The 18,526-nt window shown below is 38.3% G+C and overlaps 1 protein-coding gene across 2 annotated transcripts in view; it reads right to left on the reverse strand.

Moving 5' to 3' along the window:
• The window catches only part of OSBPL6 (oxysterol binding protein like 6), a 180,748-nt gene that overhangs the window by 32,181 nt on the left and 130,041 nt on the right, over window positions 1–18,526 (reverse strand). For both annotated transcript variants that reach the window (XM_075180551.1, XM_075180552.1), the window contains 6 exons: window positions 17,423–17,588; window positions 14,506–14,636; window positions 10,140–10,247; window positions 3,157–3,294; window positions 803–890; window positions 100–353 (listed from right to left, as the gene is read on the reverse strand). In XM_075180551.1, the coding sequence (XP_075036652.1) occupies window positions 100–353; window positions 803–890; window positions 3,157–3,294; window positions 10,140–10,247; window positions 14,506–14,636; window positions 17,423–17,588 (885 nt within the window). The remainder of the gene's footprint in view (window positions 1–99; window positions 354–802; window positions 891–3,156; window positions 3,295–10,139; window positions 10,248–14,505; window positions 14,637–17,422; window positions 17,589–18,526) is intronic.

Genomic DNA, 18,526 nt, shown 5'->3' on the forward strand with positions numbered 1-18,526 from the left:
TGGAAATGTTCTAATGTATTCTACTCTCTGTATGACCTCTAAAGGGCTCCCAAATATATTCACAGGTGTCCCCAGTGCTAGGGATCACATATACTGTACCATACGTTCATGTGGATCGTCCATCTCAGCGGCCTTATCTAACAGCTCGCTGTACTCCAACTCTTCACACAGATGCTGTAAAGTATTCAGCGGCTCGTTCAGTTCTACAGGCATGGAGACTTTAGACAGGTCTTTGCCAATGTTATTCCTCAGAATATTCCACAGGTTGATATTGCTGGTATCAGGTGAAGGAGCGGGGAGACTTGTTCGCCGTCCAGTTCGAAATGCACCACCTAAAAGTTCTCCATTGAGAACTGGATGAAAGAAGAGTGCCGTGAGAAAGTGTTGGCTATTCACAATTAACCAATTATATATTTGCATGCATTCATTTATTTTCTGCTACACCAATCAAAGCTACTTGCTGATTGGCTACTGTGCTTTGCAAGTTTGCACATATGTTATTAAATGCCCTCAAGGTATCTTGATCTCTTTCAACTAAATGTTGAGTCTAGAAATGTTACAGGTGCCTGGAGATATTGGCATGTGTAGTCACATTGCTAGCCGGAAAAAAATCAAAAATAATTCATACTGACTTTAATTTGGTGTTAACATTTGTCCAACTACTAACACAGCACTAACTATATGAAGCTTCTGAAGAACATGATTAGCTACAGCTACAATATAAAAGTCTCACTATGGCTATATTTAAAAAATAATCTATATTTAAAAAAAATCTAAATTTGAAGATGATTAAACACAGTACTTTGACGGGACACGTTATCCGCAACACTGGTGTTGTCTTCTGAGATGTTATCACTGACATCACTGATGTAGGACTCGTCATCTGATGCCTACAGAGAAAAAAAAGCAGAGTTTACAAAATAGAGGAGACAATCTGGCACATGTCTTCTTCAGCGACCAATTTGCGATATTGGGTCAATAGTTCTATTTATGACCAATTCATTCATAAACTCTAAATGTTAATGTTGAGGACTGGTTCTAACAAATATGATCATTTAAAAATACATTTTATGGGCTACAGGGCTGACTTTAGTGTACATTTGTTTTCTTATGTGTTTAATGAATGAGTTGTTCTTTGTTTTTTTGGGAGTAGAATTGTAAACAAATAAAGAAAACCATGTTCCATTGTTCAGTGTAACCATTGTAAATTGATACTTGAGGCCATGAGTAACACCAGAACTCATAAGAACTTACCAACATATTTCGCTACGTGAAGTATGTAGGGCTATGCCCCATTTAGAAATGAAATAAATGTGGATGGGTATCTGCAAAGTGTAGAATAGGTCTTATTATTTTCACATACTTACTCATAATAAATTACCCCAAATATTGTGTGTGTGTTGAGGTAATTAGGAGACCAGTAACACGCATCTCCTGATTTTATAGTTCAAAAATATATATCATATATAACATGACGACTTGTAAAGGAACTGTGATCCACCCTACTCTATTACCCAAATCCATGATTCTCAAACTAGCGCAGTCACTTGAAATTGTCAAAACATGACCTGGGGTAATTAAGCACAGCTTTGAGAATCAGTGACCTAATGCACGTGTCAGATTTGTTGCACAGTTATGCAATAATAATGGATTGTAGAACATAGTGGATAATAGTGTGATATTTTTCATTCTTCTATACAATTTGTACTAAATCATATGACCAGCAAACTTATAACTTTTTGTATTGTGTTTTTAAAATGCCAGTAACAGGGATATTATTTAGCCTAACTTTTAGCTCTGTTAACAATGTAAGCTAATCTAGTGTTATGGGCTTTTTACTCTTTATTACCCTACACCCACCTATACTACTCTGAATGGAACAAGCCTGATGCTGTCCCAATCTCCACTATGAGCCACACATGCAACTTTTTTCTGATCTGTGCCCTTTTCCCCCTAGAATGAGCAGGGGACTACCTACCCTTTGTTGTCACATCTGCACTTATTTACATCAATGACAAGAAGGAACGGACCAAAAGATCTGATTCCTGGTTGCAACTAGTAATTGTGAAAACTGAGCAACTAAAACATACCTTCTAAAATGACACATTACACCCAGCACTTAAGTGCCAACATTTTGAGACAATGTCCAGGAACACTTCTGAATCTGTATGTGCTGTGTACGAAACATGACCGCACCACCAGACATCATCATAACACAAATCTATAACACTTTATATTGCCATACAGTACCACACTACACCTACCCAACATCACGTGAACTAGTTGACATGATCATAATACAAACCTATTACTCAGAGAACATCACACTACCAAACAGATGACGATTGGACGTGATCACAATACAATTCTTTTAGCCACTGTACAGGTAGAGAACACTAGACCTACCCAAGTGACCCAACCACCGAATATGGTCATACTCTAATTCTATTTATATATGATTATAATACAATTCTATTATACTTCATAAAGATATAGGACACTGCCCTTACTCAACATGACCTGAACATAGGATATGACAATGATCTAATTCTATTACACTAAAAGACAGTAGATACACACAAACCCAACATGACATGACTATTGAGGTCTTTCAGACTTATCAGTAATGTTATATGGTCCAAGGTTTTATCTGTAATGTAGATAACCCCACTGTAGGTGAGTGTAATGTAGATGACCCCACGCAGGTGAACCATAGTCTGGTAAACTGAAAGACTGTACGTACATCCTATTTCTTCTAGCTGGACTGGGTGGTTTGCAGAGCCCTTTGTTCAGGATAGTGCTCTGGATATTTTGAAGTGGTTTGTTTTTCCTTTGTTGAGCAGCCCAACCCTTATGGCAATAATATTATAAGACAGATTCAAAAGTCATTTTACCAGCTTAAAAACAAATATGCACACTCCTATTGTACATTTGGGATGTGCATTATAAATAGCTAATTAGGTCATTGAGTTTATATGAGGAATGATAGGTGGAAAATGGGTGTCAGCAAATGTTAAATAGATGGAGAAAGCAATATATTTAGGGTTGCTGCAAAATAGGCATAGCTAGCCTGAATATAAACTGTAATTGCTCAGAGGCATAAACATCTAAATAAATCCTGTCCTATATACTACACATATACAGGAGTAAACTCACCTCGTTCTCTGAAGAACTGGCAGAAAGAAGAACTTCCTGTGCATCAAAGAATTCAGACACAGATTCAGACATGGACAACCTGCCCTCATTAGGTACCTGTTGGGACAGAGGCAGATTGACATGGATTTGCTCTCCAGGCTGCAATGGGAACAAGAAATACATATGACCTGTCAATGCTATGAGTATGTAAGATGGCTAAGATATTAGTTCTACTATAAAAGCCAACTTGCCTATTTTTTGAACCTCCCCAAGGAGCAAGTGCGTGGGAGGGGCGGCCACCCGCAGCACAATGACGCAATACATGTAATTGCGCTGCAGGGGAAAGGATGACATGATTTGTATCATCAGGCCCATCCACAACAGGATTGTTGCACTCCGGAGTCAGGGCCTGATGACGCTAATCATGCCACCCATCCCCCATATCACAAGAAAGTAAAGCGGATCTGGGGGAGGGTGGCCTACTCTCCCAGGAGGACTCCTCAAAATTGGGAGTCCCCCGGACTTGATGAAAGCACATGTAAAGCCCTCTATAAACAAACATAGGCATTGAGAAGCTGCTCACACAAAACAGCCATTATTTTCCCAAAAAGTATATGTGTGTAACCAAAACTTCTATATTATATATATTTCAAATATACCATCAATAACTTACTCAACATTGGGTGTAAAGTAGGTATGACAAGCATAATACACATATTACTTAACATAGTCTGGTCGGCAACACTGTGCGGCCGAAACTGGCGTCCGGGGACGCAAACACATTTATTGATAAAACCAAGTGAAGGTGTGGACAGAGGACCAGATGTCCGCCCGGCAGAGCTGATTCGATGAACCCCATTATGTGCAGCCAAAGAAGCACCTCTGAGCTGGTGGAATGGGTGACAAAACAACTCGGTGCAGGTCAATCAAAACTGACATAGGCCTGCTTAATTGTGGACGAAATCCATGTAGAGATGGTCCACTTAGAGGCAGACCAACCCAGTTTATGGGCCTTAAATAATACGAACAGTGAGTCAGTCTCTCGAATGACCAATGTTTGTTTAACATAGATGTGGAGGACACAAATCATATGTGAACTACCAATTAAAAATATGTCACAAACATTGTAAATTACTGCATGTATTGTTACACTTTAATGGTAAGAATATACCTAACAACAATAAAGTAATTACAATGAAATCTGTTACTAGTAAAAAACCAAAGCAAAATTCCAGAAGCTGAATCTCCGTATTAATCTGGATCACAGCCAAAAAAGGTGATGGACTTTTGGTTCACAGCATTATGAGGAGTGCCATATAGTTAGTAGGTACCTTACAGCTACATTTATCACATTAGCCAACATGAGTCAACACTGCTTAGCGGTTTATATTTTTTACTTTGCCGATACCAGCCACCTCAAGGGGAGAGGGATGGGGAGTATGGCATATGCCAGCAAAGGGCATCACTATCAATTGCAAAATGCATTTATTCACCATAACATTGCATATATTAAATTTCAAATTTTAGCAAGAAGCAACTAAATTAAGGCAGTGGGCCCTGGTTATTTATAGCTGGAGTGTTATTTGATCTCTTTGAGGGGTCTATTCATGGAGCTGAGAAAAGCCCAATCTGTGGTGGGTTTCTACTGCAAAAGCATCCCCATACAAAGCATTGGGAAACCTATTTAACAAAGAACGCAACAGTACATGTATCGCCACAATTCTTCTTGCACTATCACCATCGCAGGATTACCAGAGCAGAGGATATTCATAGGGTCACAGACTTGTCTGTGGAGTCTGATAGAACTACACAATGGTGATGGTCATTCCTGAGATTTTCCACTCCCCATCACAAGATACCTGTGAAAGGCCTGTATTGGATCCATATTACGTGAGTGTGATACAACATGTTCCATATAAGAAATTTTAAAGTGTAATACAGATCTTCACTATATACACTTGTTTCCCTTTTTCTGAGATTTATCAATTCAAGGTCCGTTTGGAAATACTGGATCAGACACAAGTTTGCAGACACTTTATATTTTTAAATTCTCAGTTTTTATTTGTGAATGTGTTTCTGATGTAGTGTTTAGTGCCATTGCTAGATCTGCTTGTTTATTTTGTTATTCACATAGGGAAGGTGGTTCCCTATTTCTATTAAGGCAGCTTCCAACTAGTGTGAGCGCCTAGGGATACCATAGTTTTGTATTTCATTTCAAATGAAAGTCTAAAAATCTTGGATGAAATCGTCACATCAGTCTAAATTGCCCACTAGAGGCCAGTATAGTGGTGTTAAAATCATTTCTAGATCATTATTAAACATTTAATTACATTTAAAAAAAATCTTTGATTAAATGAATAAAAAATAAACATTAGGTCAAACATAAAATGAGAAAGTCTGCTCTAAAATAATATTAATAAGATAAAGGTTAAATAGACAGTGACAAAATAATCCAGATTGAGGATGTATTTTACAATGTGTGCTGCAATATCTTTTACAAATATAACCTATTGTAATTCAGAGCCATGAAACCAGTGAGCAAAGCATTCATTACTAAATGTCAACATATTTTAATATTACTTTGGAGTTCATATATAAGGTACAAAGTGCACACATACAATAACAGCCTGATAAGCCTTTAGCAGAAAGCTATAGAGGTCAGTTCTTTATCATTTCTAAAGGCTGATCACTAGTCTACTATTTTCATTAAGATGCAATTTATTGTCACTATGGGGATAGTTACAATGTAAAAAAAATGATGCAGTAATTTTCTATGTGCAACTGTGACATTGCTATATGCAGGCATGTTAGGGCAGGTATCTCAATTGTGCCACGAAGAACGTGATACCGATGCACTGGAGCACCCCAAGTCCACCGTCCATAAAGGAATGGTTTGTGAGGCTGGACTTTTACATGTCAATGGATGATTTAATCCTATCCTCCGGGCATAAGTTTTGCAACTATTTTACCATACGGTGTGACTGGACAGAATTCAAAGACCCTTCCCTGTTTGATCACTAGAACAAATGAGCCATGTACCCTTCTCAACTGGTTGGCTCGTCACTTTCTCATAGTTATTCAACTTCTGACCCTTTAAGGACAACACCCCCTGACTTCACCGCTTATATCTCTTCCCTGACCTCTTCTCTCCTTCTACACCATTCCTATTCCACTTCACTGCCAAATGTTATATTGGTTCTCGTGTATTGTTTCTGGGCACAAGAACTTCATAATTAGTACTTCATAATTCCATTCTGCGGTCAAGCTAATGCTATCTTGCATTAGGATAATTCTGTACTGTTGATGGATGTTCACACCATGCCTCTGTTCCCATCGCACACAAACACACAGGTGTACCATATGCGTGTTACTGATTTATTGTCTGTCATTGGTTTGCAGTGTTTGGGTGGGGGTTAAAAGACTGTGTTGTTCATTTTATGTGGGTGACTGATGCTGGAAGAGCTGCCCAGTCACTAGAGAGCTGGACTGTGTTTAGCTTAGCATTAGGGTCACCAGGAGGTGTAAACAATGTGGCATTGTTTATTGGTGTCATCGTGACTAAGTATTGCTCTTTATTGTGACGCAAACAAAGCACCGTTGGATTTGAAGCTGTCCGTATCTGATGTCAGTGCCAGAAATACTACAAGTGGAGTCAGAAGGCCGCGTCTGTTACAATATATAAACAGTGGTGTAAAAACCTGCTTGTGTGTTGTGAATAAAAAGGCTCTGCAGACTACCATTAAATCGGGAATGCCATCATCCAAGTGGGAAGGACAAAGTGTTGATGGAACAAATGACATCATCATACCTCTGATCACACAGGTGGCTGGCCTTGATGACGCGATTTGCAGGTCGGAGAGTGACCTTCAGGCAACTATTAGATAAGCTCTGTCTCCACCCCTCGTATTTCAAATATCTTGTCGTTCAGAAATAAATTGTATTTGTGCTCAAAATCATATATTAATAACTATCCTGGCTTCTGTGTGGAAAGTCGTGATTTGCTAATGTTTGGCATAAAATGGCACTTGCAACCCTGGTTTATCAAATCATTGTCCCATAGATTGTAAGCTTGCGAGCAGGGCCCTCTTACCTCTCTGTATGTATTACCCAGTATTGTTTTATTACTGTTTGCTCCCAATTGTAAATCACTACAGAATCTGCTGGCGATATATAAATATATGTTGATGCTGATGATAAAATGGAATGAAAATAGTACTTCTCGCAATTAATGCACCATGTTGTGCTAATACATGTGACTGTTCATAAACAGCAACAGTTCATTGCACTATGCTTGTTTCCAGGCAAGGACCTACTTCCCTGCTAAAAATACTTGATGACATCAGAAAACATGAATGTGCTGCCCGAGATCTATGACTCAGACGTGCCATCTTCATACAATGTGTGCAGAGTGCTTTCAGTTCTGAAATTACATTCGGTCGGTACTTAAAATGAGCATTAGTTTCATTTACATATAGGTAAGTAGATGACTTCTATGTTGAGATATACACCAGTCATTGTAAGTGAATATGCCCTATATTTCTCATTGTATACCTTATATGCAACATACCACAGTGCACTTCTGTTATAACACCTAGATAAGTAAACTTACAGAGTACTGGATATAATCAAAACATGAAAAAATGCATTATTTAATAATAAAGTTTTTTTGTGTGTACTCACAGCTGCTACGGCCATCCTGAGATAGATACGGCGATGGCCGGCAGCAGTGGTACTTGCTTTGCATGGCAAAGCCCTGGCCAGAGAGAGCCGGAGGCAGCTTACACTGGCTGGCGGGCTTTGACAGATAGGAAGAAGCCCTGTATCCAGCAGTTTTATAATAAAACATATATATGAGGCACTGGTTTCTAGTGAATTGATAGGCTACATTCTCGTGAATACTGAACAGCCCTCCAAAAGTCTGCGCCTAGCATCTGTAGGTGACAGGAGCACTATAACACTACCTGCTGTTGAAAGTCTACGTCCCTGCTTTTATAGATGTGGTCAGATGTAACACCATACATGGCTGTGAGGAATGATGGAGAAAAGAAACCTTGTTTACAGGAAAACAACGCATGTGTGAGACATCTATAACATTCAGACAACTTGTTTCCTTCACAGTTTGTCAGAGTTTATAATGTTAAAGTTCATTACGTGTTCAAAAGGAGATCTCGCTAATTGTGAAGATAATGATACAGACTAATTACTGCAGTGCATTTCTCGCTTGACTTATGAGAAAAAGTATCTCCCAGGCATCATGATTCTAGTAAGGCAATTAGTATCAGAGAACAATCACACTAATAATGATGCTGCAATTATGTTGTCAATATTGCCATTGTAAACTGCCTTGGAGTAGCCTTTACAATACGACTAAAGTTCTGTAATTGTATTGCTCTGGAACATGAAGTTCACCAGGAAATATAAATGCACTCAGGTACCACAGCAGGTACAGATTGTTCAGCAAGAAATAAGCTTGGTACAAACTACTAATAAATAAACCACTTATTTTAAAACTACAAAGTAACAAGTATGTGTTTTATACAGACTATTTTATTGAGCGGGATGCTGCTGAAAGTGGTCAGTACTGTGCTGTTTGGCAGCAATCCTATCAAATGAAATACTATACAGTGTCTTTTTTCCAAAATAAAATGACACACTTCCTTCAATGATATACTTCACCCTGTAATGTGCATGTTTGTCCTTAGTAGTATGATAGTTCTTCCCAGAGGCAGATCTAGCGAGCTGTGGGCCCCGGTCCAGGAAAGCGGGGAGGAGGGAACCAGGGCCCACAGCTCGCTAGTTCACCCGTGCAGCAGGCCCCATTATCTCCATGGGCCCCATTGCACCAATGGTAGTTCTGCCACTGGTTCCTCCCAAAGAACACCCAATGCTGCTGATATCTGACAAATATGCTACATTTAATTTCTACAGCTGCCTGTGGAACTTGCATATAGTTGTTGAAGGAATGATACCGTCTGATCACCTTGCTCTATTTGTACGAAAACCACTTTAAAACAAAATTGGAGCATCTCTAACCATGATCAGCTTCTGAATGATTTTTCTGAGTAAACAGAATTGATCCAACAATCGAGGAAAGGCAAGAAAACTATAGCACAAGCTCCTCTACACAATACGTTCAGGTTTAATTCCGGCTTACGTGTTATAGAAATGTTTTCTGTAACTAAATAGTTGCATAAAAATCTATACATCTATACTTACACTGCTTCTTTTATGGCGTTAATGTAATGTAATAAGGTGTCTCAACATTATACCTAAATAAAAAGTAGGTGTGATATAATGGATACTTTATACTGTGCTCTAGATTATAGCGATATTAGAAGTCACAGAGGGGTTCCATGGTCATATAAAAGGTCTATGGTCATAAGCCGACCTCCTATGGTCCTGACTGATTGACCACTGTATGAACACTACATCATGGTTTGGGAATAGCAAATTGCACCGTCGCAAATCTATGGGCAGTAAGTGAGGCAGAAGAATATATACAATTAACTAAGCCTTAACGTTTAATATACACTGCTACATTAACACACAAATGATATGCCTGCGCACATCTGTTCTCTATGTACTGTTTTGTCCCTGTGATTGAAAGCTGCATACAGCCACAGGAAATAAAGACTGCAGAGAAAACAATTACAGGCATATAGCTTAGCTGTTAGTAGGGCTGTTAGCGTAAGCAGCGGTTAAACAGCTAGAGGATTAACATACTAAATAACATATAAATTATACATTTTAACAGCAAAATATGTTAGTTACAATGTGTTTCTGCATATATATGCTAAATATGGTATTGCCCAACATGTATTATTATTTAATTAGGTGCAGTAGTCATTTCTGGTGGTTTGGAAAATGACTAGTCTATCTATCTATATCATTATGACCAAAATGATTAACAAAAGTGGACATATCCATCAACCCTCATCCAGGCACACGCAGTTATATAGAGAATATTTTTTAAATAAAAGAAACACAATGGACAAGATATATACCTCATCCGGACTTGCTATAATGTTGACACTAACAACTTGGTCAGAAACAACAGACTCAGAATGTATTCTGTTCAATCGGGTCCTCAGCTCCGAATTGTGGTTCAGTGCCTGCAAGATAAAATGATGAAGTCATGATGAGGGTCTGTGAAATAACCTGATATTAAATATGAGTCCCAATACTTTTTAAGAGTAAATATATCACTAAAAGAGTCACATTGTGAAACTACAGAGGCCTGACATATTCAGGATCTCTTCCCCTGGTTTTTATACCTAACACATGAGTTAAATGTGTTCTCAGTTAATAATACCATCTTTTACAGGTGTTTTTATGAAGGTTGGCTCATGTTCGATATCGGTTTGTAATTTGGTTATATTTGCCTATTTTTAGATGTGCCCTCCAAGAGATGAACAGTTATTACCAGAAGAGGTGGACATGACTTAAAAACGCCATTTGCATATACAAATGGGCGGGACAAGGCACATGATGGCATCATCATCATCATGACTTAATCATGCTTGCTCTCCCAGGAAGTCCACGAGGTCGACCGATACTGATGTCATAGGTAATGTTCTAGTCCTTCATGGAGTCTTTCATCACTGTCTAAGTAATGTCTCATATTTGATTACTGTGTATGTATCCACATTCTGTGCCTTAGCTTCCAACGCAAAATAAACTAGTGAAGGGAAAACCAGTGTAACTTAACATGATATTCTTAATTTTAAAGAGAGTTTATAATAGTTGTGGCCGGAAAAATATAAAACTTTGATGTTATGGAAAAAAGCTTAGATGGTCAACTTAACGGAGGGTAAAAACATCCTAAACAAACCCAGACCTAGAGCACTTATCTTAATATTGCAAGCAGGCCTATACCACAAGCAAAAAGAAATCCATTTGCTCATCATTTTCCTTACAGTGTTTATGTCCACATCATATGACACTGATATCATCTCTATGCGGATGATACATAAATCTATCTATCCTCTCTTGATCTTTCACCATCTGTGTTGTTTCGCATTACTGACTGTCTTTCTGCCATTTCATCCTGGATGTCCTCTCACCAACTCAAACTCAATCTTTCAAAAACAGAATTAATAATATTCCCACCCAACAATAGAAGCTTCCTGCCTGACATTTCTACTTCTGTTGACAACATGACCATAAATCCCACCCCGCAAGCCTAGGTGTGATTTTTGACTCACAACTATCCTTTGTTCCCCACATCAACTCTACATATACATCATGCTGCATACATCTAAAGAACATTTCCAGAATACGCACATATCCCACACAAGACACCGCAAAAACCTTAATTTATGTACTCATCATCTCCCGCATGGACTATTGTAATTCCCTCCTTACTGGTCTTCCCAAAGTCAGACTTGAACCCCTACAATCTATTTTGCACGCAGCGGCTAGATTTATTTTCCTTGCAAATCGTTTTTCCTCTGCTGAGCCACTCTGTCAGTCTCTACATTGGTTGCCTGTTTTTCAACAAATCCAATATAAAATTCTTCTACTAACATACAAGGCCGTCAATATTGCACCAACATACATCTCCTCACTTGTCTCAAAATATCTCCCAACTCGACACCTCCGTTCTGTACAAGATCTGCGTCTCTCTTCCACTCTCATCACCTCCCCTTCTCGGTTACAGGACTTTATTTGGGCTGCACCCACTTTGTGGAATTCCCTCCCTCGCACAGTAAGACTTTCCTCTAGTCTTCAAACCTTCAAGTGATCTCCGAAAACCCACCTCATCAGACAAGCTTATAATATTCCTCTGCCACCCTCTTAATCTCCCTAGGTTACCCTATTACCACCCTCTACACAGCTAACACAAGACAACAACCCTCTGACCAACATTGCTGTGTGACTGATCACACAGCCCACTCAATACGTTTTACCTTTACATTCTAGCTGGTCCAATGTGCAATATGATGTAGCACGTGCCCTTGTGTTTCAAACTCCCATTGTCCATTAGATTGTAAGCTTGCAAGCAGGGCCCTCTTAACTCTCTGTCAGTCTGTACTACCCAGTATTGTTTTATTAATGTTTGTTCTGAACTGTAAAGCGCTACGGAATTTGCTGGTGCTATATAAATAAATGTTGATGATGATTGTTTCAAATATTTCCCATGGGAGAATATACAGCAGCATTGTCAGTGTAGCGTTATTACTTTCCCAAAGATGCTACAATAAGTTGGAGTTCAGAAATCCATGACCCCCCCCTCTTAATCTCTGAATTATTTTATTTATGGTTCCAAACGGTTATATCCAAATCACCCACATTGCAACCCGTTAACGTCCCTAACCCGTTAACGTCCCTATCAAGGAGAAAACTAAAAACCATTTTGGCACATATAGCAGGTCTGTGTAGAAACACACTAAGGGGTAAATTTATCAAGCTGTGGGTTTGAAAAAGTGGAGCTGTTGCCTACAGCAACCAGATTCTAGCTGCCGTTTTGTAGAATTTACTTAATAAATAAGAACTAGTATTTGATTGTTTGCTATAGGCAACACCTCCACTTTTTCAAACCTGCAGCTTGATAAATTTACCCCTAAATCTATCACTAGTGTCAAAACTATTCAAACAGATAAGATGTGTCAATTGAAACAACAAGAAAAATGGAAGCAGGTTTTATAAGCAATGCAGCAATACACACAAAGGAAACCATATTAGACCTCGTGAGATATTCATATTTCAATGACTGAAAATTAATTTAGTGTTGAAAAAGTGAAAGAAGATTACCACTCCATTAATATTTTGAAAAATTTACCAATATTATAGATAAGACATTGATGTCTAATAAATTCACAGACATTTAGGTGCAAACATTTTTGTCTTCTCTTTAATGTTACACTCCATGGCATTTTTCAATTTCTAATAATTAAATAGGTTTTAGCAAATAAAATCTCCTTACAACAATGGTTATTTTTGACAACTGAATAACTTATGTTGAATTCACACTGGAAGCAACTACATTAACATCTATTTAATCAAACCTTGATTAAAGCCATGTTATATTTGAAAACCCACTTAGAAGGTACTCAACAATGCTGCTACATTTTGTGACTTTCTGGTATATTTCTGACTTTAATTCTTAAGCAGAAACGGTTCCCAAACTCCACCAGATGAAGATTACATAACACCGCATCTCCGCCTGGATTGGGAACCATCAGTAAATTTACTGTTAGCAAAAACAATAATATTCTTCATCTGTCAGTAACAGACACTACAATGATACACGCAGATGTGTCACATTATTGATTTAAGATGTAGTGTTGTGACTCACTACAAAACCTCATTTTATAAACTTTTTGCATATTGTATCCAATTTTACAATTGGCTGTTACTTTAAACATGTCCTTGTGATCATGTCACTTAGCAAACTTCTGTACACTGTTCTCACATTGTGTGGCAGTGTCATTATCTTTTGGTGGGTTGATTTGGGTTTTGATAAAAATTATTTCAAAGAGTAGCATTGGAGTAATCAGGATGTTATTTAATGCTGGTCACACACAGGTCAATCGGGCCACGTGGAGCAAGCAACAGTATTCTTGGCCAATTTTGCCACAAGTAAGGTTGAGAACTGGACATTCATCACTTTCTCTACTCCTAGTACAATTATCATGAAAATTATGCTTCTATGTTAAGAAACCGTCTTATCTACAGATCTACAGTAAGAGGTGTAACTACTGCCACATCAACCCAGAACTGAAAGCCTAAACTTCAGTGCCCATGGGTCCACCACAATGGCTGTGCCAGCCCCCAAGCATAGCGCAGAACAGGGGTCCCAGCAGGGGATGGACACGTATAGCTGCTAGTTTTAGTATGGAGCCAGTGATTGCGTGTTACGTCTCTGTCTAGTGCATACACATGGAACGCACATAATAGCAAATTCTGTGGCTCTAATATCATATCACAGAATGCTAGAATGTGTCACGGGCTTTAACAATTGTTCTTCAATGGGAACAACACTGGTAAAGATACAGCTAATTGCAATCCCATAGTGAGTAATGTGAGCTAAGTACTGCAATAAAGGCTGCTCCATCTGTTTTCTCCCCGATATTAGTTATTATCGTGCTGAAAGAGGACACAGACATGGTCAAGGCAATTAAAACAGATACTATCATCTCACAATAACTCGAATATTATATTTTATATTACAGGGCTATCACGCAAGACATTTACAGCTCTGTGTCAATGCATGTGTGCTTAGATCCTGACTTTCAGATCTTCAAGGATAAAACTGAATCATTTCATCCTTAGCACTCAACATGTGGCTAATGTACGTAAGAGGCCTTACTAATTAGATTCCCCGACAGTACAGTGTAAAGGTGTCTTGTAACTCCAGATAAAACGTACCTGAGAAAGTGACTGTCTGAGGCGTGCAATCTGTGTATTGTGGCTGCTGTAATCCTGTTCGGAAACCATCTGTTTCATTTTTTCCTTCTCAATTGCAATCGTGTTATAAGCGGATTTCAGGAGAGAATGGACTGAAAACAGCAAGAAGATCAGAGACAAATCACAAGCTGAAACGGACATGATATCCGTAACAATCTACCATAGATTGTGCCTTATTAATTATAATCCAAAATATTTCCTATTGAACAATGAATGATGACATCAGCTCTCACGGATTATAACAGATAGCATTAGAACGGGCATCATTTGCAAAGCGGTTGAGACACAGAGAAAAATCTTCTTTAGTGGTATGGTGCGCCTAGGTTTCTGGCAACTTGCACCGGTTCACAGGGCAGGTTGGTGGCATTCGTAGAGGATTAGATCTTTGCACTGGTGAACAGGAGTTGACCTCTTCATTGTTAATACAAAAACAGAAAAGAAACAGGTCCGCACTAGTTAAGGACTCACCTCAAATATTATTTTTAGCAGCTCATTGCTATCTCACAACCAAAATGAGGGTGTGCACTACCAACTAACTAGGAGCATATTCACTTAAAGACCAGGGTATAAAAAAATTATAGTATGTTTGTGGAGTGTGGAAGGAAACCCACGCAAACATGGGGAGAACATACCGGCCATGGTCGGGAATTGAACTCATGACCCCAGTGCAGCAGAAGTGAAAACCACTGAGCCACCGTGCTGGTAATACATTAAAAACATATTCACCACTACGTTCCCTCCCGGATACATAAATTCCTCCCAGACTCTTCTGATCGCTGTTGGCGTGGGTGCTCCCATGAGGGTAACTTTATCCATATATGGTGGACTTGTCCTAAACTCTCAAACTTCTGGGCCGAGATCAAACACCTGATCCAATCGATTATTCAGGTAACGATTCCATTAGAGCCTAAATTTTTCCTCTTGCCCCTGGGAGCGCCAGCGGCAACTCGACATGAGAATAAGCTAGCTAGGCACATCTTATCGGCAGCTACCTGCCAAATAGCAGCAGACTGTAGGCAGCAAACTCCACCTTCGCTTCAAGCCGTTATTAATAGAGTCTGGCAGGCTCACCGCCTGGAATACATGACCAGCATTATCAATAGGACATCAAGATCGTTCACTAAGATATGGAGCCCATGGCTCTCATTTTTTCAGACTTATCCCCCTTTCACTTGACTCTACATTTACACATGTCCGTCCTCCTCCCGTCAACCCCTCTCTTTCTCTTTTCTTCTCTCTTTCCTTTCCTGTTCTCTACTGTACTAGTCTCCCTCCTTTTTTCCTCCTGCGTCATGCCACTCTCTGTCGAGGCATTTCGCTCCCTCCCTTATTTCTTTAAAAATCCTTGGTCAACTGCCATACACGCATATTGTTGCACTGATTATTTATATCTTTATACTGATTTTATATTTTGTTACCTGTGATGTGCTTCTATTGCCTGTTTTTTTTACTGACAGTGCATGTCGGTTCTGTTTGTTACTTGACCATTCAAAAATAAAAATTAAAAAAAACAAAAAACATATTCACCAGGCCCATTGAGGCGAAATATTAAAATAAAGATTACAGAAGTGAAAACAGAAAGAAGTGCTGTGGTTTGTTAGTGTTCTCATAAATGTAATTATATTTGTGCGATATAATATGTATTGATCCTAATAAACTTGCTATTCCTACACAGTCTTGTGTCTTTATTCATAAGTGTGCAAACCATTCAAAAGAATTACATTGTTTTAGATCTTTTTCAATTCTCATATCAATTTCAATCATTATCTTTATTATGTCTCGTATCACTGGTGTGCACACCACTTTATACAATTGTTCCGCATACCTCCTTCCATCTCATTATTAATCCATACCATCAAGACCTTTTATAGTATTGTTATTATTTTTTCCAGTTGCTTCTATTAACGATACCAATATTTGCTTCTTTATATATAAATTGTATCAGTTGTAACAATGATATTCATTATTCAAAGGAGACTCAGCAATTCCAAACAGGTGGAGAGGTGATGACAGGTGTTCATTGTTAAGTATGGGTTTGTGTTAGTGGGCGATCGGTGCACCTTGTTATCTGGAGCAGTGCAAAAATGTAATATTTATTTTGCATAACAAAATTATTTAAATTAAATAAAGAGGTGCAGAGAGCACACTGTAATTTTTACTCTGGAAAAGGACTTGAATTTAGCACCAGCATGGAGCTTTCTAGGTGTTCATGAAATAATAATCAAAAATTAGTTTTAAAACACACAAAAGTTGCACTTATTAAAATCAGTGCCAGAGTCCCCTAACTCATGGTTAACTTAAGCTATAAATGACGCTAAACTGAGCAGTATATTAGGAGTACAATTGAATAAAAATACAATATAAAAATCGGGCACACATGGTTAGATCAGGCCGCACAACTTTGCAACCAAATTACCTTGACATTACTGTATCAGTGGAGCGAAAACGAAGGGCCTGAGTCATTAAGGAGAGCAAAGCATAAAAAGTAGTAACTTTGCACCTGGGCAAAACCATGTTGCATTGGAGGGGGAGGTAAATTTAAAATGTGTGGACAGATTTATAGTTGGGGCAGGGCATGTCCTAGATCAACTTTACAATTCAGTGTAAAAATAAAGCTATCAAGTATTTGTGTGCTAGATGAGAAAATAGCCAGCATTTAACTTATGTGCAAAACAATAAACTAATTTGCACCTCTTGTATTGTAACATGGTTTGTCCCAGAGAATATTTACTCTTCATTTGCCTTACTTTCCATAATGACTCAGGCCCTAAAAGTGTTATTGGAGATACTGGACAATCCTATTGGCCCACAGTCAAACTAAACGTGTGTGCGGTTATTTAAAATATATTTATTTTCTTTTGTGATTATTTAGATGTACCTTTTTGTGCTAATACGCAGAACTCCTCCTGCAGTTTGGTGTAATCAGATGCAAACTCCAGGGCATCAGTTATATGACTTGGAGGGTTTTGAAATTCAACATCTGCATAGAGGTTAGGGTTGGAGGCGTGCAGGCGAACCGGGGACATCGAGGCGCTGAGAGGTACCTATGAAATATAAAAAGAGTTGTGTCCCATATGACCTTATTAAATATTTTACTGCTACCCTGACCTGAAAAGCATAGGGAGAATTAAATATAGAAATTTCATTCATATTTAATCAGTGTATTATTGATTTCATATCAGTGCAGCAATACACAATTTTTTTCACACACACACTGTATTTTATTATAGTCATCTGTAGAAATGACACAGCTAGTGTGGAAACAAGGGTAAGGAAAAATTTAAAGAAAAAAAAAGGACACAAGGTACACAAAGAGAACACAAAGCATAAAGGGGTGAAAGCAGAGACAAAAAGACACACATAGGTTAAAATGTGAGGATCAATGGGTGAAAGCAGAGATAAAATGTATACATTATATATGTGTGTACTATATATATATATATATATATATATATATATATATGGTACATACAAATATATGTATGCTGGGGTTAGTTCTGGGTAATTTTGGTAGTATCATCTCTGTTATTCAGCATATTGGATTGGATTCTCACTATGTAGAGTGGATATAAAAAGTCTACACACCTTTATGGAAATTGCAGGTGTTTGTGAAGTACAGCAATCAAGATAAATGATGTCACTTTACCTTGACCTTGCAACCAAAAAAGTTCAAAGTGAAAAAGGAATAGGCAATTTTTAGGAAAAAGAAATGGAAATAATAAACTACAATACCCTGACAGAGGTATGATTAGTTTATTAGTCATAACAGTGTTGTTGCTATCAAGATATCAAGTACTATTTTATGACATGATCAGGTCATTGATTAATAATCATGTCCTCTGCAGTTTTATACTAACACACCTATTACAGTACAAGCTATCCCAGATGAGGGCAGTGAAGAAATGCTTAATACCAACGCTGAGTTGGTTCATGTCCATTAGATTATATCGTGAGCTATGAGAAGAAGCAGTTCACAGGAAGA

Source organism: Mixophyes fleayi, chromosome 7 (genome assembly GCF_038048845.1).
Source record: "Mixophyes fleayi isolate aMixFle1 chromosome 7, aMixFle1.hap1, whole genome shotgun sequence".
In the NCBI taxonomy this organism is placed as follows: domain Eukaryota; kingdom Metazoa; phylum Chordata; class Amphibia; order Anura; family Limnodynastidae; genus Mixophyes; species Mixophyes fleayi.